General features: G+C 44.1%; 1 protein-coding gene across 1 annotated transcript in view; it reads right to left on the minus strand.

The window, feature by feature from the left end:
• LOC106575089 (alpha-1,6-mannosylglycoprotein 6-beta-N-acetylglucosaminyltransferase A) overlaps window positions 1–26,038 on the minus strand; it is a 141,286-nt gene that overhangs the window by 52,179 nt on the left and 63,069 nt on the right. Inside the window, exons 5-10 of the mRNA XM_014151270.2 lie at window positions 24,974–25,063; window positions 23,024–23,095; window positions 21,422–21,583; window positions 19,705–19,874; window positions 18,864–18,998; window positions 12,659–12,792 (exon numbers count right to left, since the gene is read on the minus strand). Of these exons, the coding sequence (XP_014006745.1) occupies window positions 12,659–12,792; window positions 18,864–18,998; window positions 19,705–19,874; window positions 21,422–21,583; window positions 23,024–23,095; window positions 24,974–25,063 (763 nt within the window). The remainder of the gene's footprint in view (window positions 1–12,658; window positions 12,793–18,863; window positions 18,999–19,704; window positions 19,875–21,421; window positions 21,584–23,023; window positions 23,096–24,973; window positions 25,064–26,038) is intronic.

A 26,038-nucleotide genomic window follows, 5' to 3' on the forward strand; every position in this document is an offset into this window, starting at 1 on the left:
ACTTAATTTATTGATAAGACAGAGAGCAGAATTTGCCATCCATCGAATTAGACTGGACCATTACTTCCATGGTAATCGTCCCAGTCGTTTACTGGCCAACAAGCTACACAGTAATGATCAATTAGCTGATATAGCAACTATTGAATCTGAAACAGGGGAATTACTATCAGAATCCAAATGAATCAATTAAAGATTCTCCCGCTTCTATCAAGAACTGTACACTTCTGATTGTAAATCCACACAACCAAGCCAGACTAAGTCCTTTTTAAAATAATTAAGAACTCCTCTTCTCTCAGAGGAAGCCACCTCGCTGGGAGACCAAATCTCTCTTAATGAACTCAAAATGGCATTGGATAGCATGAATAAAGGCAAATGACCTGGATGGGACCTATTCCACCCAAGGTCTATTTAACATTTTGGAATCAATTGCTATTGCTGGAAATGATTAATACAGCCATTCACAAAGGTTCATTTAGGAGAGATGTAAATACAGCACTAATTTAGCTTTTGTTAAAAAAAGGTAAGGATGCCAGCCAATGTTCTCATTATAGCCACCTATCTTTGATAAACAGATATTAAACTGTTTTCCAAAATGTTGTCATCCCAAATACTTATTTCCCTCATTAAAATGCAAATCAATTTATAACATTTTTGACATGCGTTTTTCAGGATTTTTTTGTTGTTATTCTGTCTCTCACTGTTCAAATAAACCTACTATTAAAATTATAGACTGATCATTTCTTTGTCAGTGGGCAAACGTACAAAATCAGCAGGGGATCAAATACTTTTTCCCCCCACTGTACATTTTATGGAAAATAATGAACGACTTAGAAGGTGTGTTCCACGATGCACTAGCAGAGTGGAAACTAACCTTCCACAGAGTTGCATTATTTTCCAGAGAAAGCACAGAGCCCCAAGATAATTATCCCTTTTATGCCATGGCTATAATTTAACACATTTGCCAGTAGAAATGTGTTCATTTGCTGAAAGAAATGTGTTCAACATCCACTGAAGTAGCTAGGAAGTTTACTATATACGGTGCATTCGGGAAAATATTCAGACCCCTTGACTTTTTCCACATTTTGTTAAGTTACAGCCTTATTCTAAAATGGATTAAAATTGCTTTTTTTCTCTCATCAATCTACACACAATACCCCATAATGACAAAGCAAAAATAGGTTTTTAAAAATGTTTGTAAATGTATTAAAAACATGTTTTAAGGCTTTTTGACTTATAATTTGAATTATACAAATGATTGAGCCTACTTATACATAATTACACAATCATAAGCTTCCTGTTCCATTTTCAGCCAGTGGCTGCCTGAATAAATAATGAACTTAGGTTATTTAAGAACTCATAACGGTAAAATAGGAAATCATAAGGTAATTAATTAATGAATAAGTGCTGGCTTATAGCGCACTATATTTTTATGATCATGCTATAAACGTATGTTTGTTAACTAGGTGTAATAATCCTATCGATTAACATATGTAGCCTATAACAACGTTGGAAAATATTTGTTTCATTTGGTTTTGTATTCAGTTAGCACAGCATGTATTCATTCATATGATCTCATTTTAAGAATTGATGTTCTCTACCCTGACGCTTGTTTTAACCATGTCTGATGGAATTACCAAGTTTTCAGCCAAGTGTTTGAAAATCGAAAATCATTATCTCAATTGCATTATCTGGCCCCAAAAAATCTAAATGAGATATTTTGACCAAATTGTGCAGCCCTACAAAGTGGGTTTGTTAAAAAGTGTTTATCATCGGATAACCTCCACCGACTATTACATATCTTAGACGTTTCTACAGAAACGGCTCCTTGGGTTGTACTATCCACAGGCGGTCAGTGACACCTTCATTGGGGAGGACGGGCTCACAGTAATGGCTGGAACGGAATTAATGGAATGGTATCGAACACAGTTTCCATGTGTTTGATGCCATTCCACGTACTGCTTGGAACGTATGGAAATTGGCTCCAATTCATTAATTTGATTAAAATACTACATGCCAATCCCTCAGCCATAGTTAAAAGAGATGATCATAGATAAATTCAGCTTCATCCCATGTTATACCTAACCAAAATCAGCCCTACTACCTCAAGACCCCAATGGAGGACGCCACCTATACTTATGGAATCTCAATCATTTCCTATTTTAAACATTTGGGAGGAAAAATATACTGTATTTCCTTCCTTCGATAAAACCATTGCCAGAAACTTGAACAGAACGCTCAAATCAATTCAATCCAACCTCAGTAGATGAAATAATATACCAGTTGTTTTAACTGGCAGAATATCTATTGTCAAAATGAATATATTGCCACGGCTGAATTTCTGTAGTTCAATGCTTCCCGTGGCTCCCCTTCTGGCAGGTGGGAAACATGGCTTCCGGGTGGGGATGGAGGATGCGGGCTGGTGGATGGGGATTGAGGGGGTAAATGGGTTGGGGTTATCTTTGTAGGCATTTCTGTGATTATTTTTGTACCTGTAACGGCCCCTCTGAAAAAAAGAGACAAAACTAAATAAAAGAAATTGGTAAAAAAATTTAAAAAAGGCAGGCAGCAGGGAGAGAGGGCAGCCAAGTGTTTGTTTGAAAAGTGATTGCCAATTCTATGAACATAAATCATGTATAGCAGCAAAGGGGGAACCAACTCCATATTAATGCCCATGATTTTGGAATGAGATGTTCGACGAGCAGATGTCCACATGATTTTGGTAATGTAGTGTATCGATCCCGTATCCCTGCACATTGTAAATATGATAGTGGAACTGACCCTGTATATAGTATGTTAACTTCCTTTACCGTGCTCTTCTTATTTCTATATCTTGTGTATTTTTCTTCTACCTTGTTATTTTTAGTATTACATTGTTATTGATTATTGCAAGAAAGGTATTTCACTGTAACTTGAAAGCCTTTGTGGGCTGGAAATGAATCTTAAACGCATTCTTCTGATTATGAGCTGTCACTCCACACTGGTTGCCTCCATACCTTACATAAGGGACAGAAATAAAATTAAACCTGCTTAATGAACAACCCTCACTAACTACCATAGGGTTATCGTACACACACACGGCCCCACCACACGCACGCTCTCAGGAAGCCAGCTTGTTGTCCATTCATTAGCGTTGTCAGGGAGGGTTGGAGGGGGAACGGAATGCACAAGGCTCAGTTAAGACATCACCAGGGCTTATGTGTATCGAGAGAGAGACAGACAGAGAGAGAGACAGAGCGAGAGAGAAAGAAAAAGAAAGCGCGAGACAAAGAGAGAGAGAGAGAGAGAGAGAGAGAGAGAGAGAGAGAGAGAGAGAGAGAGAGAGAGAGAGACCCCCTGACTCAGCACTTTGTATCCCTGTGAGGAGGAAATGCAAACAGCCAAGCAGGTCCAGCCCAGCCCAGAGCAGCACTGGCACAAAAGAACAGGCTGAACCTGTTGTTCTTAATTAGAGAGCAGCGCTCACATTTTTTGGCAGGTGTCTTCTCTCTCTCTGTATCTCTATCACTACATCTTTCACGCCGTCTTTTATTCTCTCACTCTCCGTCTCCCCCTCACTCTCCGTCTCTCCCTCACTCTCCGTCTCTCCCTCACTCTCCGTCTCTCCCTCACTCTCCGTCTCTCCCTCACTCTCCGTCTCTCCCTCTCACTCTCCGTCTCTCCCTCTCACTCTCCGTCTCTCCCTCTCACTCTCCGTCTCTCCCTCTCACTCTCCATCTCTCCCTCTCACTCTCAGGGCGCCTTTCTCTCTCCATCTCTCGCTTAAGCACATTGCCCGGAGGAGAAAACAACACTTAATCTTTTTTGACTGGTCCAGAGAGATGCTTCCTTCTTTTTTTAAAGCCTAGAGTCTCTTGAAAAGTTGTTTGCATCCCAAAATGGCAACCTATTCTCTATATAGTGCACTACGTTTTTACCAGGGCCCATAGGACCAGCTCATAGGGTATAGGGTAGAATAAGGTGGAATTTGGGACGACTGTCTGGACTTTACTTGATGCAACTTGATGGACTTGATGCAACAAGGCCAAGGAAGGATGAATACTTCACAGCTGTCATCTGGCCATAACTCATCATAATCACATGTTTTTTTCTGCCTGAATTTTTTTATTGTCAAAAAAGGAAATCTGCTTGATAAGAAATTTAAGAAAGTGCACTGAGGCCATATGCTTTTCTGCGTGGCTTGTTGAATGTTAAATTGAAAGACATTGAAATTCTAGCGTGAAATGCAATTCTATTCTGCGTAGGTTTTGATAGGCCTTGTAGTGAAATTCTATTAAAAAAAGACAATTGGCTGGAAATACAGAGCGCTTTCAATCTACCAAGACAATTTCAGTTCAACATTTAGTTTCCCTATTCAGAACTTGTGGAACATTATATATTTAAAAAAACATACCTTGAATTTATTGCAAGACTAATGATGATAATGATTATAATACATAGTTGTACAAACTCAAATTAGGACCTTTGCTACTTTTCCCCTTTCATTTTAAATCAGCTCTTTCACCACAGGAAAAACACTTAGCTGAAATGACATGAATGAAAACAAGCAGGGGAAATGCAGGAGCAGAGGAGGTTTGAAGGGGCGTGCTGTCTAGAGTAGATTAACCTAACGTAGCAGGCGTAAAAGACACGCCTGAAACTACATCGCCTACATACTGGTTTTGACAAAAATAACTGTCGGGGGAGGTTCTCTTCGGCACTGTTCAACCAATCCAGTAAATGTGGAGGAGGAGTTAAGATGGAGAGCCTCCTTGTTGACGTCTATTTCCCCTGAAAACAGAACATCCTGTTGTTGGGGACTCGGCAGAGGATAAGCGGAGATAAACATCGCTGTAACCAACTTCAGCATTTTACAGGGGGGAGTTTCCCTCTGATGTGTTCATTAGGGCACGAAACAACAACAAATAAATGACGCTTTGCAACGGAAAACGAAAATGAAGGTTTCCTATTGGACAAGTCATGGAAGAGCAGTCCTTGTTTTAGTTTGTTTTCCTCTGTTTGGCACTTGGTAAACACAACCCATGGCTGGCCTTCCCGAACACAAACAGAGAAGACTAGACGGGGGAGGGCTAGTCCTGGGGAACCTGTCTGAAAACCTCTAAATGCTCCATTGCGATGTACTCATATTCACAACGCCTCTCAGAGTAGGACTACTGATCTAGGATCAGGTCCCCTGTGTCCATAAAATCTTATTCAATATGATCTAAAAGAGATAACTGATTCTAGATCAGCAGTCCTACTCTAAAATGCTTGATGCATACCTGTGAGCTGTGACAGATGAGACAGACAAATTAGAGTTGGTAATTTCCCCGAATTGAAGTTAAATCTCTAGAATACTGCAGCATCATCTCAGGAATTGGGTATGGAAAACATAAAACCAATGGGTGGGTGCTGTATGCACGTCAATGTGGGTGGTGTATGCACGTCAATGTGGGTGGTGTATGCACGTCAATGTGGGTGGTGTATGCACGTCAATGTGGGTGGTGTATGCACGTCAATGTGGGTGGTGTATGCACGTCAATGTGGGTGGTGTATGCACGTCAATGTGGGTGGTGTATGCACGTCAATGTGGGTGGTGTATGCACGTCAATGCATTTCCCACATCAAAGGGCTCTTTTATTTTATTTATTTATTTATTTATTTATTTATTTATTTCCCTTTTATTTAACCAGGTAGGCAAGTTGAGAACAAGTTCTCATTTACAATTGCGACCTGGCCAAGATAAAGCAAAGCAGTTCGACACATACAACAACACAGAGTTACACATGGAGCAAAACAAATATACAGTCAATAATACAGTAGAAAAATAAGTCTATATACAATGTGAACAAATGAGGTGAGATAAGGGAGGTAAAGGCAAAAAAGGCCATGGTGGCGAAGTAAATACAATATAGCAAGTAAAACACTGGAATGGTAGGTTTGTAGTGGAAGAAAGTGCAAAGTAGAAATTGAAATAATGGGGTGCAAAGGAGCAAAATAAAGAAATAAATAAATACAGTAGGGGAAGGGGTAGTTGTTTGGGCTAAATTATAGATGGGCTATGTACAGGTGCAGTGATCTGTGAGCTGCTCTGACAGCTGGTGCCTAAAGCTAGTGAGGGAGATAAGTGTTTCCAGTTTCAGAGATTTTTGTAGTTCGTTCCAGTCATTGGCAGCAGAGAACTGGAAGGAGAGATGGCCAAAGGAGGAATTGGCTTTGGGGGTGACCAGAGAGATATACCTGCTGGAGCGCGTGCTACAGGTGGGTGCTGCTATGGTGACCAGCGAGCTGAGATAAAGGGGGGACTTTACTTAGCAGGGTCTTGTAGATGACCTGGAGCCAGTGGGTTTGGCGATGAGTATGAAGCGAGGGCCAGCCAACGAGAGCGTACAGGTCGCAGTGGTGGGTAGTATATGGGGCTTTGGTGACAAAACGGATGGCACTGTGATAGACTGCATCCAATTTATTGAGTAGGTTATTGGAGGCTATTTTGTAAATGACATCGCCGAAGTCGAGGATCGGTAGGATGGTCAGTTTTACGAGGGTATGTTTGGCAGCATGAGTGAAAGATGCTTTGTTGCGAAATAGGAAGCCAATTCTAGATTTAACTTTGGATTGGAGATGTTTGATGTGAGTCTGGAAGGAGAGTTTACAGTCTAACCAGACACCTAGGTATTTGTAGTTGTCCACATATTCCAAGTCAGAACCGTCCAGAGTAGTGATGCTGGACGGGCGGGCTCTACTCAGATTCTACGCACCTTAGCACTCATGCACACACATGCACGCTCACTCACTCATGCGCGCATACACACACTGCTACCAGACTCTTACTGTATTATACTGCTCAATTTATACACTTTCCCCCCATCCCCAATACACATGTAAATATTGGACTATAAATCGTGCCTTCTTGTACTATACTTATGCTAAAATGTTTATTCTATTCCACTGCCATTTACTTTGTTTGTATTCTTTTATTATTTCTTATTGCTGTTACGTTGTCGAGAAGGAACCTCCATGTATACATCCATATCCCGTACATATGACTAATAAAACTGGAAACTTACCATAGTTTTGGTTTGTTCTTAGAACTTTAAACCATATGAAGTGCTCACTCCCAGACATCACATATCCGTCCCAAATGGCACCATATTGCCTATACAGTGCACTACTTTTGACCAGAGCCTTGTCAGACGTAGTGCACTATATAGGAAATAGGGTCAAAAGTTATGCATTATATGGAAATATAATAATAATATAATTATATGGGAATAGGGTGCCATATGGGACGGGCCTATACTTTAGTCCACTTGGAAATGGACTTGCATGTGTTTGTGTCCGCCAGCCCTGGGCAGGTGATGGAAGCCAAGAGCCAGAGAAACAGAACAGCCAGGCTGTCATGTACCAACTGGAGCGAGAGCAGGGGAAACATTTGCTCACTGAAGGGGGTGTGTTATAAACAGGCAAAGTGATTAACTGTACAGATGGATGGCCGAGGACGGATGTAGGAGAGCGTTCCAGCAGACCCCTCACTCACACACACACACACACACACACACACACACACACACACACACACACACACACACACACACTATTCAGGCCAGTGAAACAGGACCCTTGATGAAGAGCCTGCTCAGGCCCTTGGTGTAGTCAGTCAGTCACACATTCGCCAAACTGGGAGGGCATCGTGTGGAAAGAATCTCTTTCCCGTGTGAACACAGGGAGTGTGACTGGTTCTAAACCAATCCTCAAATCTCACTACAGACAATGAATAGCCTGTATGTACCGGCTGGCTTCATTCGCATGATAGAAAAATGATCACATCTGGCAGATATGTACACTGAGCAAAAATATAAAACGCAGCATGCAACAATTTCAACGATTTTACGAAGTTAAAGTTCAAATAAGGAAAGCAGTCAATTGAAATAAATTCAATAGGCCCTAATCTATGGAATTCACTTGACTGGGAATACAGATATGCATCTGTTGGTCACAAATACCTTTAAAAAAAAAAAGGTAGGGGAGTGGATCAGAAAACCAGTCAGTATCTGGTGTGACCACCATTTGCCTCATGCAGCGCGACACATCTCCTTCACATAGAGTTGATCAGGCTGTTGCATGTGGCCTGTGGAATGTTGTCCGACTCCTCTTCAATGGCTGTGCGAAGTTGCTGGATATTGTCGGGAACTGGAACACGCTGTCGTACACGTCGATCCAGAGCACCCCAAACATGCTCAATGGGCGACAATGTCTGGTGAGTATGCAGGCCATGGAAGAACTGGGACATTTTCAGTATTCAGGAATTATGTACAGATCCTTGCGACATGGGGCCGTGTATTACAATGCTGAAACATGAGGCGATGGCGGCAGATGAATGGCACGACAATGGGCCTTAGTATCTCGTCATGATATCACTGTGCATTGAAATTGCCATCAATAAAATGCAATTGTGTTTGCTATCCGTAGCTTATACCTGCCCATAACATAACCCCACCGCCACCATGGAGCACTCTGTTCACAACGTGACATCAGCAAACTCCTCGCCCACACAACGCCATATTTTGCTGTCTGCCATCTTGCCGGTACAGTTGAAACCAGGATTCATCTGTGCATGCCAGTGGCCATCGAAGGTGAGCATTTGGTGAGCATTTGACCACTGAAGTCGGTTACGACTCCAAACTGCAGTCAGGTCAAGACCTTGGTAAGGACGACGAGCACACAGATAAGTTCCCTGAGACGGTTTCTGACCGTTCGTGCAGAAATTCTTCGGTTGTGCAAACCCACAGTTTCATCAGCTGTCCGGGTGGCTGGTCTCAGACGATCCCGCAGGTGAAGAAGCTGGATGTGGAGGTCCTGGGCCGATGTGGTTACACGTGGTCTGCGGTTGTGAGGCCGGTTAGACGTACTGACAAATTCTCTACCCAAATTATGGTAGAGAAAATAACATTAAATTCTCTGGCAACAGCTCTGATGTACATTCCTGCAGTCAGCATGCCAATTGCACACTTCCTCAAAACTTCAGACATCTGTGGCATTGTGTTGTTGTATATTGTCCCCAGCAAAAGGTGCACCTGTGTAATGATCATGCTGTTTAATTAGCTTCTTGATATGACACACCTGTCAGGTGGATGGATTATCTTGGCAAAGGGGAAATGCTCACTATAAGGGATATAAACAAATGTGTGCACAAAATTTGAGATAAATTAGCTTTTTGTGAATATGGAACATTTCTGGGATCTTTATTTCAGCTTATGAAACATGGGACCAACACTTTACATGTTGTGTTTCTATTTTTGTTCAGTGTATCATTACCCTATACAGGGGATAACATATCCTCTGTTGAGTTAATATGCATTATGCAACATTGTTACAGTTGAAGTCGGAAGTTTACATTCACTTAGGTTGGAGTCATTAAAACTCGTTTTTCAACCACTCCACAAATTTCTTGTTATCCAACTATAGTTTTGGCAAGTCGGTTAGGACATCTACTTTGTGCATGACACAAGTCATTTTTCCAACAATTGTTTACAGACAGATTATTTCACTTATAATTCACTGTATCACAATTCCAGTGGGTCAGAAGTTTACATACAGTAAGTTGATTGACTGTGCCTTTAAACAGCTTGGACATTTACAGAAAATGATGTCATGGCTTTAGAAGCTTCTGATAGGCTAATTGACATCATTTGAGTCAATTGGAGGAGTACTTGTGGATGTATTTCAAGGCCTACTTTCAAACTCAGTGCCTCTTTGCTTGAAATTATGGGAAAATCAAAAGAAATCAGCCAAGACCTCAGGAAAAAAATTGTTCATCCTAGGGAGCAATTTCCAAACGCCTGAAGGTACCATGTTCATCTGTACAAACAATAGTACGCAAGTATAAACACCATGGACCCACGCAGCCGTCATACCGCTCAGGGGAGGCTTGCAAGCCAAAGAACACCATCCCAGCTGTGAAGCACGGGGGTGGTTTCATCATGTTGTGAGGATGCTTTGCTGCAGGAGGGACTGGTGCACTTCACAAAAGAGATGGCATCATGAGGCGGGAAATTATGTGGATATATTGAAGCCAAATCTCAAGACATCAGCCAGGAAATGAAAGCTTGGGTCGCAAATGTGTCTTCCAAATGGACGATGACCCCAAGCATACTTCCAAAGTTGTGGCAAAATGGCTTAAGGACAACAAAGTCAAGGTATTGGAGTGGCCATCACAAAGCCCTGACCTCAATCCCATAGAACATTTGTGGGCAGAACTGAAAAAGCGTGTGAGAGCAAGGAGGCCTACAAACCTGACTCAGTTACACCAGCTCTGTCAGGAGGAATGGGATAAAATTCACCCAATTTATTGTGGGAAGCTTGTGGAAGGCTACCCAAAACATTTGACCCAAGTTAAACAATTTAAAGGCAATGCTACCAAATACTAATTGAGTGTATGTAAACTTCTGACACACTGGTAATGTGATGAAAGAAATAAAAGATGAAATAAATCTCTCTACTACTATCCTGACATTTCACATTTGGAAAATAAAGTGGTGATCCTCACTGACCTAAGATAGGGAATTTCTAATAGGATTAAATGTCAGGAATTGTGAAAAACTGAGTTTAAATGTATTTGGCTAAGGTGTATGTAAACTTCCGACTTCAACTGTATCTGAGACAGAGACTAAAGGACTTTCCTTTTATTTTACTGCATACAACAACAACGCCAGGGGATGAAGGGCACGCTATATAGTATGCTACAGTAACTGTTCTGGGACTAGAGTCTGTAGCTAGCCGGAAGCAGAGAAACAATTCTAGATGTGAACATGTTGTTATGGTTTTGGATTTGAGAACAGTAGAGAGAAGAAAGACATTGGAAATGTTCCCTCTATGGCTTCAGTTCTAGCCCGGTTCCTAAAAGATATGTTGGTGCTGTCTTGCCAATGGCCATACGAGACAAGACAGCACAAACAGATCTGGCGAACAGATCAGCACAAACAGATCCCTCTCCTCTCATTGGCCAGAGCCCTTTCCCTCTCCTGTCTCGTTGGCCAGAGCCCTTTCCCTCTCCTGTCTCGTTGGCCAGAGCCCTTTCCCTCTCCTGTCTCGTTGGCCAGAGCCCTTTCCCTCTCCTGTCTCGTTGGCCAGAGCCCTTTCCCTCTCCTGTCTCGTTGGCCAGAGCCCTTTCCCTCTCCTGTCTCGTTGGCCAGAGCCCTTTCCCTCTCCTGTCTCGTTGGCCAGAGCCCTTTCCCTCTCCTGTCTCGTTGGCCAGAGCCCTTTCCCTCTCCTGTCTCGTTGGCCAGAGCCCTTTCCCTCTCCTGTCTCGTTGGCCAGAGCCCTTTCCCTCTCCTGTCTCGTTGGCCAGAGCCCTTTCCCTCTCCTGTCTCGTTGGCCAGAGCCCTTTCCCTCTCCTGTCTCATTGGCCAGAGCCCTTTCCCTCTCCTGTCTCATTGGCCAGAGCCCTTTCTCCTGTCTCATCGCTTTCCCTCGTCTACACCCTTTATCCAGTGATTTATGCAAGACTACTTAATGGTAATGAATGGAACCCAAGGCTAGGATTGATTTCCCTGTGGCGCCTTCTTTGTCTTAAATGTCCTCTGTTACGTCTTAGAATGGAAGGCAATCCAACACTCAGTTAACATATTGTATATATATGTTTTGTTTATTCAAGCCCCATTGTTGTTGTTACACAACTGCAAGTGTGAGATTCAGTGACTTCCCTTAAGCCTGGAAACAGAGCTGTAATGACAGGATATAAAACAGCATGCTGAGGATAAGGTGAATGTTTCTCCACAGGCAAGGGCAGGGGACACAAATCCAACATGCCAGATGCACAGAAACAAATCTGTGTTTCATTTGGACCCATGGTGTAACCCATGTAAGTTTGATTAGTTACAGATATCATCTAACCCTCGCAGCTAGTAAACTGGATGACATGAAAAGACCTGTGTCGTATGAGAATGGCATACTCTATCCGCAACACAAAGGGTCTATTGAGCCTGGTCTGCTATTCCAGCCTGACGTGGGCCAAACCACTGAAACTGAGACCGGAGAGGGGTATTCATCCATTCTGGGTAAGATTTTGCTTTCCATCAGCCATGGGGAAAAGGTTAAAACACCCTGGGGTGGTGGACTCTCCCTCCCCAACCCTGTGCGTGTTCCTATTCATTAGGGCACATAAGAGAAAACTTTTCAACATGTTTTGCAAAGGAAAACAAAACTGAGTGTGTCTTATTGGGCTCCCGAGTGGCGCAGCGGTCTAACGCACTGCATCTCAGTGCTTGAGGCGTCACTACAGACACCCTGGTTCGAATCCGGGTTGTATCACAACTGGTCGTGATTGCGAGTCCCATAGGGCGGCACACAATTGGCCCAGCTTCGTCCGGATTTGGCCGGGGTAGGCCGTCACTGTTAATAAGAATTTGTCCTTAACGGACTTGCCTAGTTAAATAAAGGTTAAATGTAAAACAATTAATTTTTTATTGGATGAGTACAGGTTGCCCCTCTCTGTTTTAGACCATTTTCTTCCATTTGGTGCCTTATGAACATGACCCTGTCATTAGGTGGGAGTGGGGTGAAGTTGTCCCTAGATGCTGATCTTGGGTCAGTTTAGCACTTCCCCCACTCATGGTTAAGGTTAGGATTGGGAAGGAGAAGCTGATCCTAGATCTGCACCCCAGAGCCATTAGGTGGTACTTACGGAACATGGTGTTGAACTGCTGGGGGTTGAGGTTCCACTTGCCCCAGGGGGTCTTGTGGCCCTTGGACTGAGCATAGTGGGCGTGGTTGAACTCGGGCTCTGTGCCGAAGGAATCCAAAACCCGCAGCATACACCTGTAACACACACCAAACATGACAAAGTTATCATACACCTGTCACACACCACATTACAGTGTTAGCATACATCTGTAATACACACTGCATTACAGCCTTAATACACACTTCCAGCTGTATGCCTCAACCACTAATAAATGGTTAATTAATTACATGATGCATATCTTTTCCACACCTTCAGCATGGCCACAGATAGTGTACAAAGCACAGAGAGAGCTTCCTACAGATCAAACTTGAACAGTAAAGGTTACACTTCATGACTAATTAGAGGACCAGAGAAAGGATGTCATGTGCAACGGAATGACACATTCATGACCTTTTCTCTCTCGCTTTCTCTCAGTCGCTCCCCCTCTCTAATCAAGCCTTTAACTTTCTCTCTCTCTCTCTCTCTCGCTTACGCCATCTTTCTCTCTCCAGCTATCTCTGGTTCAGTCACCTTCTCTCAGTTCCTATCTTTCCCTGGCAGATGCCTTTTCAGATTATTTATTTTTATTTTATTTAACTAGGCAAGTCAGTTAAGAACAAATTCTTATTTATAATGACGGCCTAGGAACAGTGGGTTAACTGCCTTGTTCAGGGGCAGAACGACAGATTTTTTTTACCTTGTCAGCTCAGGGATTCGATCTACTGTAGCAACCTTTCGGTTACTGGCCCAACGCTCTACCCACTAGGCTACCTGCCGCCCCCCATAATAAGCCCCCCCCCCCCAAAAAATGTTGAAAGCCTAAAAATAAACACCTGGCTATGCTTCACCACTATTCCTTTCCATCTGTAATCCTTCTGGACAGAGTCGAACATACTCATCCGATTGGCCCCTGGTGGGATGGAGGTGTAATAATGAGCATTAATCAAATTGATGAGGAGCCAGGAGTACCAGAGGGGCCGGCTAAGCTCAGTCTGGCAGCCCAGGCAAGGCCACTCCTGAACAGGCAGATGTTTCGCAGATGGTGGGTGGGCGTGTGTGCGTTTGTGTGCATGTGTGAGAAAGAGAGAGAGAGAGAGAAAGACAGTGCGAGTGTGTGTGTGCGAGACAGTGTGGGTCTTCTCAAGATGCTCAGGAAATAGGGGAAATGGATTCACAATGAGGAAACTTAAGACCAGTGGGACTAAAGCCACAGCATGCAAATCTCTTCTTCTTGAGACACGTGTGTATTGTCAGACACAGTACAACATTCTTAGGAGATTATGAGAGAGAAAGAGAGAGAGATCCAGGTGAAATGGTCTTTCAAATGAGATTGTTGTAGACTGGAGACAAAGGTTGTAATTCAAACATCGTTCAGATCAGTGACAAGGAGTACAAAACATTCGTCTTTAAGATATCATGTGTTTAGAATGATTTCCATGTAGTATTGAGAATTAGACAAACTGAAATTATAGCCAGCAAATAATGATTACAGTTGATAGGATGACTGAAGCAAGCATTGGTTTTCTGTAGTGAGAGTGTTTGAGAGAGATAGACCAATACATAGATCGATACAGAAAGAGGGAGAGAAAGACCGAGTGAATGTGCCTGCCTGCATCTGTGTGTTTCCGTGTGTGCCTGCTTGTGTGTGTGCCTGCCTGCATCTGTGTGTTTCCGTGTGTGCCTGCTTGTGTGTGTGCCTGCCTGCACGTGCCTGACTGCGCGTGTGTGTGTGTTTCCGTGTGTGCCTGCTTGTGTGTGTGCCTGCGTGTGCCTGCCTGCATCTGTGTTTTTCCGTGTGTGCCTGCTTGTGTGTGTGCCTGCCTGCATCTGTGTGTTTCCGTGTGTGCCTGCGCGTGTGTGTGCCTGCCTGCGCGTGCCTGCCTGCGCGTGTGTGTTTCCGTGTGTGCCTGCTTGTGTGTGTGCCTGCCTGCGCCTGCCTGCCTGCGCCTGCCTGCCTGCCTGCGCGTGCCTGTGCCTGCATGTGTGTGTGCCTGCATGTGTGTGTGCCTGCCTGCGCGTGCCTGCCTGCGCGTGCGCACGAGAGGGAAGAAGAGTGACAGGACAGGATAGGCAGCTGCCCTCATTCCTTCTAAAACCACTAATATTGCTGAGCCGATCACTGGGATTCTCCCTACAGTCCCTACAGTCCTTTCACTGCCCTCCACTCACTTTCACTTTGGCCTTAGAACACAATCCTCAGTCTCAAATTCTCTTCCCTCTTGAGACTCAGACTGCTCCCTAATGGCACCATATTCCCTATATAGTGCAGTGCACTACTTTTGACAAGTCCCATAGGGCTTTGGTCAAAATAGTGTCTTGGGGGTATGATATAAAATGCTAACCTCCCCTGTTATTGTAATGGTTAATATGTCTTGGGGGTATGATATAAAATGCTAACTTCCCCTGTTATTGTAATGGTTAATATGTCTTGGGGGTATGATATAAAATGCTAACCTCCCCTGTTATTGTAATGGTTAATATGTCTTGGGGGTATGATATAAAATGCTAACTTCCCCTGTTATTGTAATGGTTAATATGTCTTGGGGGTATGATATAAAATGCTAACTTCCCCTGTTATTGTAATGGTTAATATGTCTTGGGGGTATGATATAAAATGCTAACTTCCCCTGTTATTGTAATGGTTAATATGTCTTGGGGGTATGATATAAAATGCTAACCTCCCCTGTTATTGTAATGGTTAATATGTCTTGGGGGTATGATATAAAATGCTAACCTCACCTGTTACTGTAATGGTTAATATGTCTTGGGGGTATGATATAAAATGCTAACCTCCCCTGTTATTGTAATGGTTAATATGTCTTGGGGGTATGATATAAAATGCTAACCTCCCCTGTTATTGTAATGGTTAATATGTCTTGGGGGTATGATATAAAATGCTAACCTCACCTGTTATTGTAATGGTTAATATGTCTTGGGGGTATGATATAAAATGCTAACCTCCCCTGTTATTGTAATGGTTAATATGTCTTGGGGGTATGATATAAAATGCTAACCTCCCCTGTTATTGTAATGGTTAATATGTCTTGGGGGTATGATATAAAATGCTAACTTCCCCTGTTATTGTAATGGTTAATATGTCTTGGGGGTATGATATAAAATGCTAACTTCCCCTGTTATTGTAATGGTTAATATGTCTTGGGGGTATGATATAAAATGCTAACTTCCCCTGTTATTGTAATGGTTAATATGTCTTGGGGGTATGATATAAAATGCTAACCTCACCTGTTATTGTAATGGTTAATATGTCTTGGGGGTATGATATAAAATGCTAACTTCCCCTGTTATTGTAATGGTTAATATGTCTTGGGGGTATGATATAAAATGCTAACCTCACCTGTTACTGTAATGGTTAATATGTCTTGGGGGTATGATATAAAATGCTAACCTCCCCTGTTATTGTAATGGTGAAGGATAGCATGTCTTGGGGGTATGATATTTGTGTGTCTAACTTTCTCACTCATCATTATTCACGATTCATTCAGGATTATCCGTAATCATGGTGGCATCCACATTAATGTAGAATTGTTCTATATTAGAAGCTGTTCTGGAGAATCTGGAAAATGAAAGACACTTAAAGATGCAGTCCAGGATCTTAAGCACGACAAATTTGTAACATATTGTACGAATTGGATTTGTAACATTTTATAGGATTTGCAAAAAATAACATATTATACGTTATGAATCACATAGTACACAATTGGATGACGTAGTACACACAAAAAACAGGGACCCGTTTTGGCTCGTGAGCACCATTTTCAAAACTACTGGCTGAAATGATACAAAGGTTCTGGAGCATCGCTTTAAGTGGAGATGGAGAGAGCTGGATAGACAAGAAGGAGGAAGGAGAGGACATGTGTAAGAACGTAAACAAGACAGGATTAGATAACTATGAGACCAAACTGTTCCATGACGTGATTCGTCAGCTTCAAAATCAAAATGCGCATTCAATAGAAGTTTTGCCTGAAGTTACAGTAAAACAGTGTCATCTTATAACCTTCCTGGAAGTGCACATCACAAAATCAACACGGAATCAAGTGGCCAAATGTAAATGTCTTCACCGATATGTATAATGACGAATTAATCAATACACTCATGAAAATGCCAGCTGGAACCTGCATTACGACCACACCGTCTGTAAAAAGGTTGAGCCTGTGTCCCAAACGGCTCCCTGGGTCCTTGGTCAAAACAAATGGACATTATAGGGAATAGGGAGCCGTTTGGGATGCAGTCCCAGTCAATTTCCTCAGAGCAAGATGAAACAGAATGCAAACCCGAAACAAACAAAAAGTGTTGACAGGAGAATGGAAATCTTGGGGCTATTAGCGAACCTGACTTCTTGTTCTCACAAGGCAGTTCTCGTAACGACCTCCAACCACACCGATGGGATACATCAGAGGAACAATTAGTCCCACTTAAGACCAGTGGGACTAAAACCACAGCATGCAAATCTCTTCTTTTTGAGACACGTGTGTATTGTCAGACACAGTACAACATTCTTAGGAGATTATGAGAGAGAAAGAGAGAGAGAGAGAGAGATCCAGGTGAAATGGTCTTTCAAATGAGATTGCTGTAGACTGGAGACAAAGGTTGTAATTCAAACACTGTTCAGATCAGTGGCAAGGAGTACAAGGCGCCGGTTCAGACAGTCCTATCAGTGGAGCGGACAAACGCACGCGCACAATAGAGAGTGGGGAGAAAACAGACACATTAACAGACACAACCATGACCACTGCTCCATTAAGAGTTAAGACCTTGACCTGATGTTCCCATGGAAACGGCCTACCAACAAGGGAACATCAAACGATTGTGCTCAGACATAATGCAATTTTAGCCCAGTGAAAGAACAGTTTGATGACAGCCACTGTAACAGAGCTGGTTCTCATGATAGTCAGCTTGTTTGATGAGTAACCTTGCATGAGACCTGAAGACTTTTGTTAGCTTGAAAAAAAAAACAAACAGGGGCTTACAGAAGAAAAACCCATCCACCAATCCAGGCAGGAGGAGCAGACCCACCTCGGTCTGGTCTGCATGGCCCCCGAATCTGATCCGGGGTCCCGTGTGACTCAATTGGTAGAGCATGGCGCTTGCAACGCCAGCGTTGTGGGTCCGATTCCCACAGGGGACCAGTACGAGAAAAAAGTATGAAAATGTATGCACCCACTACTGTAAGTTGCTCTGGATAAGAGCATCTGCTAAATGACTAAAATGTAAATCCAGCCTGGGCCTGGGTTTCAGCCTTCTCATTCAGATGCTAATGAGTGTGTAAATCACATCTGGTCCCCCCTCTGTGCCTGGATCTTTGTCACCTGAATAGCATCCCCACCAGGTATCAAACGAGCTGCAGGAAATGGGCCTCTTTTCACCCCGCCAACCTCTCTCCGCCTCTCTCCAATCAGCAAATGAGCGGTGGGCGAACACTCTGAAAACGAAGCCCCAGCAATGCTTGGCATCCTACAGGGAGGGATACAGTCTCGGGAGACTCAGAGGGACACAGACAGAGAGCCTGACACTGTTACCACTTCCCACTTCGTCAGAGCAGCAAGGAGGATGCGGATTCCAAAGAGACTTCATCAAATCACATTTTCCCCCTGGCACAGACGTAAACGAGGACACCGGGAAACTCACTGGATGAAAAACTAGGATGCTCATATTTTAACTAAGACATTGTATGACGAGTCAGATAGATTTCAGAACCATGTGTATGTGAGATGAGTTATGTTAGTCGATAGGTGTTCTTCTAAGAAGGAGATGTGTAAGTAACCTCTCTCTCGCTCTCCATCTAACTAAATGAACAACATCACACACACTCCCGAGTGGCGCCGCGGTCTAAGGAAAAGCATCTCAGCGCTAGAGGCAACACTACAGACCCTGGTTCGATTCCAGGCGGTATCACAACCGGCCGTGATTGGGAGTCCCATAGGGCTGCGCACAATTGGCCCAGCATCATCCGGGTTAGGGTTTGGCAGGGGTAGGCAGTCATTGTAAATAAAAATGTGTTCTTAAGTGACTTGCCTAGTTAAATAAAGGTTAAATAAAAATTTAAAAACATCACACGTCCCAGCCCATAACTTATGGATGATGTGGATGTGTATAAATACTATCAGACAGACAGACAGACATAGAGTTGAAGATATGGAGTACTTACTGGTAGTGGACCCAGGAGGGCCCCAGTGTCTTCTTGAACTGGGTCAGGCCCACAATGTCAATGTAGATGAGCTCCACCACCTTGTCCCCCTGGGTGGGGCAGCTGGACTTGTTCCCCATCACTCTCCTCATGATCCTGTACGAGGAGAGGGCTTAGTTAGGACACACAGGGTGTAAATGGCACCACATTCCCCTTTATAGTTCACTACTTTTGACCAGGGCCCTGCGGTTGGAAACGGTTTTCAATTCACTGTAACATGGACAATAACGTGGTATTGTATTGTAATATATTAACAAAAGAGAGCAACGACATGACGTAAACACACAACAAACAAAGAGAAGAAAGTTATGGATTGTTTACACACAGTAAACCCCTCTTACGCAAATAGGAAGTCATATGAGACAGGTTTTACCTAACGAAGCGGGACCAGAGCACACACCACCTCACATTACACTAGCTTTAGCTGTATTGTGCTTCTGCTGCTCATTCCATAGGTGACCTTGGGGAGGTAATACCTGGGGCTGGATGTATCAAGCATCTCAGAGTAGGAGTGCTGCTGATTTAGGATCAGTTTTGCCTTTTGGAGCACAATGAATAAGACTACATGGACAGGGGAGACCTGGACCTGTATCCATAAAGCGTCTCAGAGTAGGAGTGCTGATGATCTAGGATCAAGTCCCAACCTGTCCATATAACCTTATTCATTACGATCCTAGAGCTGCTCAATAAGGAACGCTCTTCATCATTTTACGTTGGAAAACGTTTCGCAACGGTACTCCTCACTGAACACCACCCAGATATGTCTGACGGGTGCACAAACACACACACTCTACGGACTCACTCTTTGAGCTCGGCCAGTGAGGCGGAAATGCGTACGTCGTGGCCCAGCAGGTAGAGGGTGGTGATGAGGTCACTCCACTGCACCAGCTCCCCCAGGGGCCCCCCACTGAAGGCGTTCTCTGCGATCTTGAAGCCCGACTCCTTAGTCAACAGGCCCAGGTGCACCAGGATCTGATGGAGAGAGAGGGGCATAGATCGTGTCAGTTCAGTTTTAATCTATTGTTTCTCATTGTGGCTCAGTTGGTTAAAGCATGGCGCTAGCAATGCCAGGGTCGCGAGTTTGATTCCCAACAGGGCTATCAATACAGAAAAGTATGGAAATGGGTTATATCATCAACATTTGAAAAATTCATACAGTATTACTATAACCCAATAAATCACGGTGTAATATAGTGTGCAACTTTCTTTATTCAAGTATGTTCGGCACATCGCCAACCATCTGGGTGTGCGTCTTCAGTTCTTGAAGTAATCCAAACGCAATTCAATGGGTTGGAAAAATGTAATAAGGCATTTTCCTTATTCAAACGGCAGGCTCGTTTCAAGTCCCTGAGTACAACATAGCAGAATGTAAGATGCCCTCCACAGAAGATGTAGCACTATTACATCTCCTACTATTCACCAGGGAACACACTGAGCCACTGAAGAGAATCCAACATTACAATGTTCTGTGCTTTCTATGGACGGCTCAACACACTTTCAGCTGCTGTGTTAGCCGGCGTCCCAAACAGCACCCTATTCCCTATATAGTTCACTACTTTTGACCAGGTCCCATAGTGGTAAACTATGTAGGGGATAGGGTGCAATTTGGGACGGAGACACAATCACCAAGGTGCATTGTTCAGGGATTAATGGGTAGAGAGAGGATTATGAATGTAATAATATAAAAATCAACCTTCAGCACACTATGACTGTGTTTCAAATGGCACCCTATTCCCTATAACGTGCACTACTGTCAACCAGGGAATATAAGGCTATAGTGAAAAGTATTGCACTTTACAGGGAATCGGGTGCCAGTTGGGACCAAGCCTATCTTGACTCTTTGGGTCATGGAAATGGGGCAGGCGCCTTGTTCCTAGCCTGATCCCAGATCTGTTTGTGCGGTCTTGCCAAGTTGGCAAGACAGCACATAGAGATCTGGGATCAGGCTACTTTGTTCCTGCTCTGAGCCTTTGGCATGATAGAGGTTGGGCTGGGTCCCGATTCTCCACACTTCTCACAGTGTACTCTTGCTCACTCAAGCCAATGCTTACACCAATCATATGTTTTAAAATCCATTACAAGGAGTATGTAAGCGTACACTTCTTTGAAAAAAGTGAACACTTCTTTGAAAAAAGTGAAGAATTGGAGTTTCAGGTGCAAGAGACTTTGTTCCACTCTAACTAGAGGAAGTAGAGCTCTCACCATATGTCATATCCACACTGTTAAAAGCCGTAGAGTCAGAAAGAGGAAGTCCTGAAGATCACTAGGGAACTGAAACCTCCATTATTAATCGTTGGGGCCAGGTAGCTACCCAGAACACAATGGACTTCCCTTGTTTCAACATTCTCAGTTCAGAAAGGCATGGGCAGATTCTATTCTCTTGTCCAAGTAGCTAATATATTTTCGGCGGTGTGTTTGTGTGTGTGAGTGCGTGCGTGCAAGTGTGTAGGTGACAGCTTGCAAGAGTATGTGTGTGCGTGCAACATGAGTACGTGTTTGAGAGTGTGTCTGTGTCCTACCTTCTTCCTCTTCCTCTTGGCCAGGTTCTGCTTGGCAGCCAGGGCGCGGATGGCGTTGATCCAGGGGTCTTCCATGCGCTTGATCCGGAGCATCATCCAGCGGAACTCCTCTCGCCGAGACATGACCCGGTACAGCTCCTCGAAGCTCGTCCGGATCTCCGTCTAAGAAGACACGACACAATTTAGACACCCCTACTCTTTAGGCGTTATGGTTTAACCCATTAACCTCTTTCAAGGTTTACCCTATAGAAGGAGAACGTTAGCCTCTGAAAGGGGGTAGGTAGACAGTCAGTAGGCAGGCACATTTTAGACTAAAGTGAAATCTCCACCCACCTGGGGCACAGGACGATGACAAACGAGCACGCCCAATTGTGTTTGTCATGATCAGTTTGAGCAAGGAGGCAGAGAATCGCTGATCTTCATTACATAATGAGTAGTTATGTAGGATTTGAGGTCATTTGTAGATCAGTGATTCTGTAATGCTGTCAATCTCCAACACGCACATTGGATATACAGGATATATAAAGGACTCTCATCAACTTAAACACTTACGCTACAAAGTGCCAAGTTCTGCCAGGCGCTCTTTGCATTACAAAGACATATGGCTCCTCATTGAATACAGGAATGCAATGATACCAATCTACACATCTCTCCACTTCGCTCGGGTCAATATTTAAGAATGCTTTCCCACAGGCGGCTTGGTTGAGATGTAGTCCTGCCTGCCATTAACAGCTGCTAAAGCTGGGGAAACAACGCACTAACAACGCTCTGGCGTTACCATCCCTCATCAGGACAGGAAATCACTGGGAGAGAAAAGTCTAGGGGCCGTGTCCAAAATGGCACCCTATTCCCTATATAGTGCACTACTTTTAACCATAGCGTTATGGGCCCAGGTCAACAACAACAAAGAAAATCACAGCCACCATCAATGGTGATCTCAAAGACAAAAGAACATCCGAAGGGGGGCAAAGATTATCCATAACCACGAGTATATTTAAAGCCAATAACGGCGAGTCACACCCGGAGCTCTGACCTCAGACAGCCCTGTAAGGAGATTTGAGCGAGTGCCCATTGGCATGGCGACAGGCGTCATGGTATAAATCCTCTCTATAGTCAGTTACTAACAGAATCACTGGAGTGACTCTACTCTCCAGACAGTGTGTGTGTCAGCCTATGTGCAGCATCTAACATTGCTTATGCATTAGTTGATACCATTTGAGCTAAAGGACAAGTGGAAGAGGTCATTTCTAAAGAGCACATGTTCTAACATCATAAAAGCTAATCAATGCCCTCGTGACTTGGCATTTGTCTTCAGGCTGGGTATTCTGTCTGGCCAGTCCCCAGACCGGTGAGAGCGAAAAGGACTGGCCAGGCTGTTGGTCTTTCAGCAGGGTGCAGAGACTGGCACTTATGCCCTTTTCACTACTGTGTTTTAAGATATTTTCTTATCACGTTGTCATTTTCACATGGTGCCAACCCGAACCAAACTGTGTTGGCTCTAATATTTTAATTTCCCATTGTCCTTTCCAGCACGGTTCCAGCAACTATACTCAGTTTGTCTCAGCTTGGCCGTGTGGAAAGCCCTTCAGTTCAGACACTCACCTGGCCCCTCCGGTCGGCCTCCTCGTCCAATGTCTTGGTCCTCCACGGCAGGCGCGGGCACCAGTTCTCCACCTAAAATGACATTAACATCAGAACATAACATCAGAAGGAACTGAGATGGAAAATGTGACAGAGTGATTCATATGGGGCCTGTGAACTCTGCCAACGGAGAGGAGAGAGAGGAGGACGCAGGGGTGAGGGAGGGAGGAAGGGACACTTATGTTGTGTCCCAAAATGGCACCCTCTTCCCTACATGGCGCACTACTTTAGATAAGAGCCATATAGGCCCTGGTCAAAAGTAATTCACTATATAGGAAATAGGGTAACATTTGGGATGCAGCCTAGGAGGCAAATCAGGCAATCATTAGGCAGGTAATTGTTTCAGTGAAAGCAGATGTCATGTCGACAGAGGCCTGGCTCACTTTGTTCTCACTTCAGAGGTTCTGGAGGGGAGGTGTGGGTGTTTGATGCATCGACTAGCAATGGTGGGCCCAGCCTCACTGTTGCGTGCAGATACAGAGATAGACAGAGAAGCAATCTGGCCCCACCCTACTGTAATGACATCCTATTCCCTATATAGTGCACTACTTTTGGGGTTTCTGGCTGATAGGGTGTAGGGCTCTGGCCAAAAGTAGCGAGGCAGAGAGAGAAAGAACAAGGCTGATACTACATGGAAATACATGCATATTGCCAGTGTGAAAGCAAGTCACACTGACTTAGAGAGATAGAGAGCTGTCTCGCTGCATAGACCTCTCACTGGCTGCATACCTAAAAGTTCCCTATGGGCCCTAGTCAAAAGTAGTGTACTAAATAGGGAATAGGATGGCATTTGGTACGCAGGCACCCTCTCTCTCCTTTAAAGGTAAATTCCACCCACACACACAGTCCCAAAATGTTTTACATGCCAGCAATCAAGTTCTCATGATATATAAACGTTCAAAATACAGAAATACAGCCGGTGTTATGCATTTTGCATCATATGATGCTGAGTGTTGCATAATATGATGCCAAATGCATCATACTGGCTGTATTTTGAAAGTGATATATCTTGATTGCTGCCATGCAAAACATTTTGGGACTATATCAACAATGGACTAATGAAACAAATACTGGAATATAGTTTTGGGGTGGAGTTTTACTTAAATGGATATGGTACATGTCTCTCCCAACAGGTTCTTTCAGTAGAGTAAAATGGCACCGCACTTCCCCCAAGCACTGATCTCAACTGATACAACATTTATAAGCTCCCATATCTGACCAGCTCCCATATCTGTCCAGCTCCCATATCTGTCCAGCTCCCATATCTGTCCAGCTCCCATATCTGACCAGCTCCCATATCTGTCCAGCTCCCATATCTGACCAGCTCCCATATCTGACCAGCTCCCATATCTGACCAGCTCCCATATCTGACCAGCTCCCATATCTGACCAGCTCCCATATCTGACTGAGAATAATCAACATAGAGAGTCAGGGACTTGAGTTTGATTAAAACAAACTTCAGTTCAGTCATTGCTACTTAGCAATGAGCTTCTCATTGACCACCAGAGGACAAACCTTATTTGTGAATGCTACGGTATAAATGGGCTTTACATCTCAAGTGTTGTGTTTACATGTGCGTACCGTACTCACTAGGGTCATCAGAATGCTACAGTACATGTTTCCATATTAACTCCTAGGAAAAAAATCAGCGCCGTAGGATAATTCACAAGTAAATAGTTCAGTCGTCAAGGGCGCGTGGAGTTACAGTGGATGAATATGTAAGGAGCTGGGGCGTTCCACGTCCCCCAGGCTGTTAACACTGAATGTCAATGAGTAGATCAAACCACACTGTAGCCACTGTGCGCACATACACGGACAACCACAGACACAAGGGCACGGACACCCGGGCACGGACACCCGGGCACGGACACATGCACAGACCACATACAGACAGACACAGACACCACTTACCTCGCTGAGATATATGAAGAAGGAGCAGGTGGAGCCGTCCACGCCGTAGTTAGTGTAGCATGAGTCTGACCGCCACATGTCCTTCATCCACTGAGGAAGAGGAGGAGAGACTTGGTCAGGACTGAACACAATAGGTACCAGTATGGCCTATCAATCCACATGCCTTGGCCAGTCCTCCCATCCCATGTGTAGCTCTGAGCCATTTGACCAGACCCAAGTCTGTGTGTGTGAGGACTCATCAATCCAAGAAAAAGAACCAGGCAATGTAAGAAAAGAAACAATGTTACTCTGGGCAAAGTGTCAATGGGCTGAGGTTTTCGAGATTCAACCGCAAAATACATTGTTTTCAGATGTTCACAGATGGAGATGTGCAAAACGGCAGGTAGCCTAGTGGTTAGTGTTGGGCCAGTAACCGAAAGGTCGCTGGATCGAATTCTCGAGCTGACAAGGTAAAAGATCTGTCGTTCTGCCCCCTGAACAAGGCAGTTAACCCACTTATTTCTTTAACCTTTATTTAACTGGGCAAGTCAGTTAAGAACAAATTCTTATTTACAATGACGGCCTTTATTCTTAACTGACTTGCCCAGTTAAATAAAGGTTAAAGAAAAAATAAAACTAATCTACTGAAGCCCAGTGAAGGAGCAGAGTGAAGGAGCAGAGTGAAGGAGCAGAGTGAAGGAGAAGAGCGAAGGAGAAGAGCGAAGGAGCAGAGCGAAGGAGCAGAGCGAAGGAGCAGAGCGAAGGAGCAGAGTGAAGGAGCAGAGCGAAGGAGCAGAGTGAAGGAGAAGAGTGAAGGAGCAGAGCGAAGGAGCAGAGCGAAGGAGCAGAGCGAAGAGGAGCAGAGCGAAGGAGCAGAGCGAAGGAGCAGAGTGAAGGAGAAGAGTGAAGGAGCAGAGCGAAGGAGCAGAGTGAAGAGGAGCAGAGTGAAGGAGCAGAGTGAAGAGGAGCAGAGTGAAGAGGAGCAGAGTGAAGAGGAGCAGAGTGAAGAGGAGCAGAGCGAAGAGGAGCAGAGCGAAGAGGAGCAGAGTGAAGAGGAGCAGAGTGAAGAGGAGCAGAGTGAAGAGG

This window comes from Salmo salar, chromosome ssa17, assembly GCF_905237065.1.
Source record: "Salmo salar chromosome ssa17, Ssal_v3.1, whole genome shotgun sequence".
In the NCBI taxonomy this organism is placed as follows: Eukaryota; Metazoa; Chordata; class Actinopteri; order Salmoniformes; family Salmonidae; genus Salmo; species Salmo salar.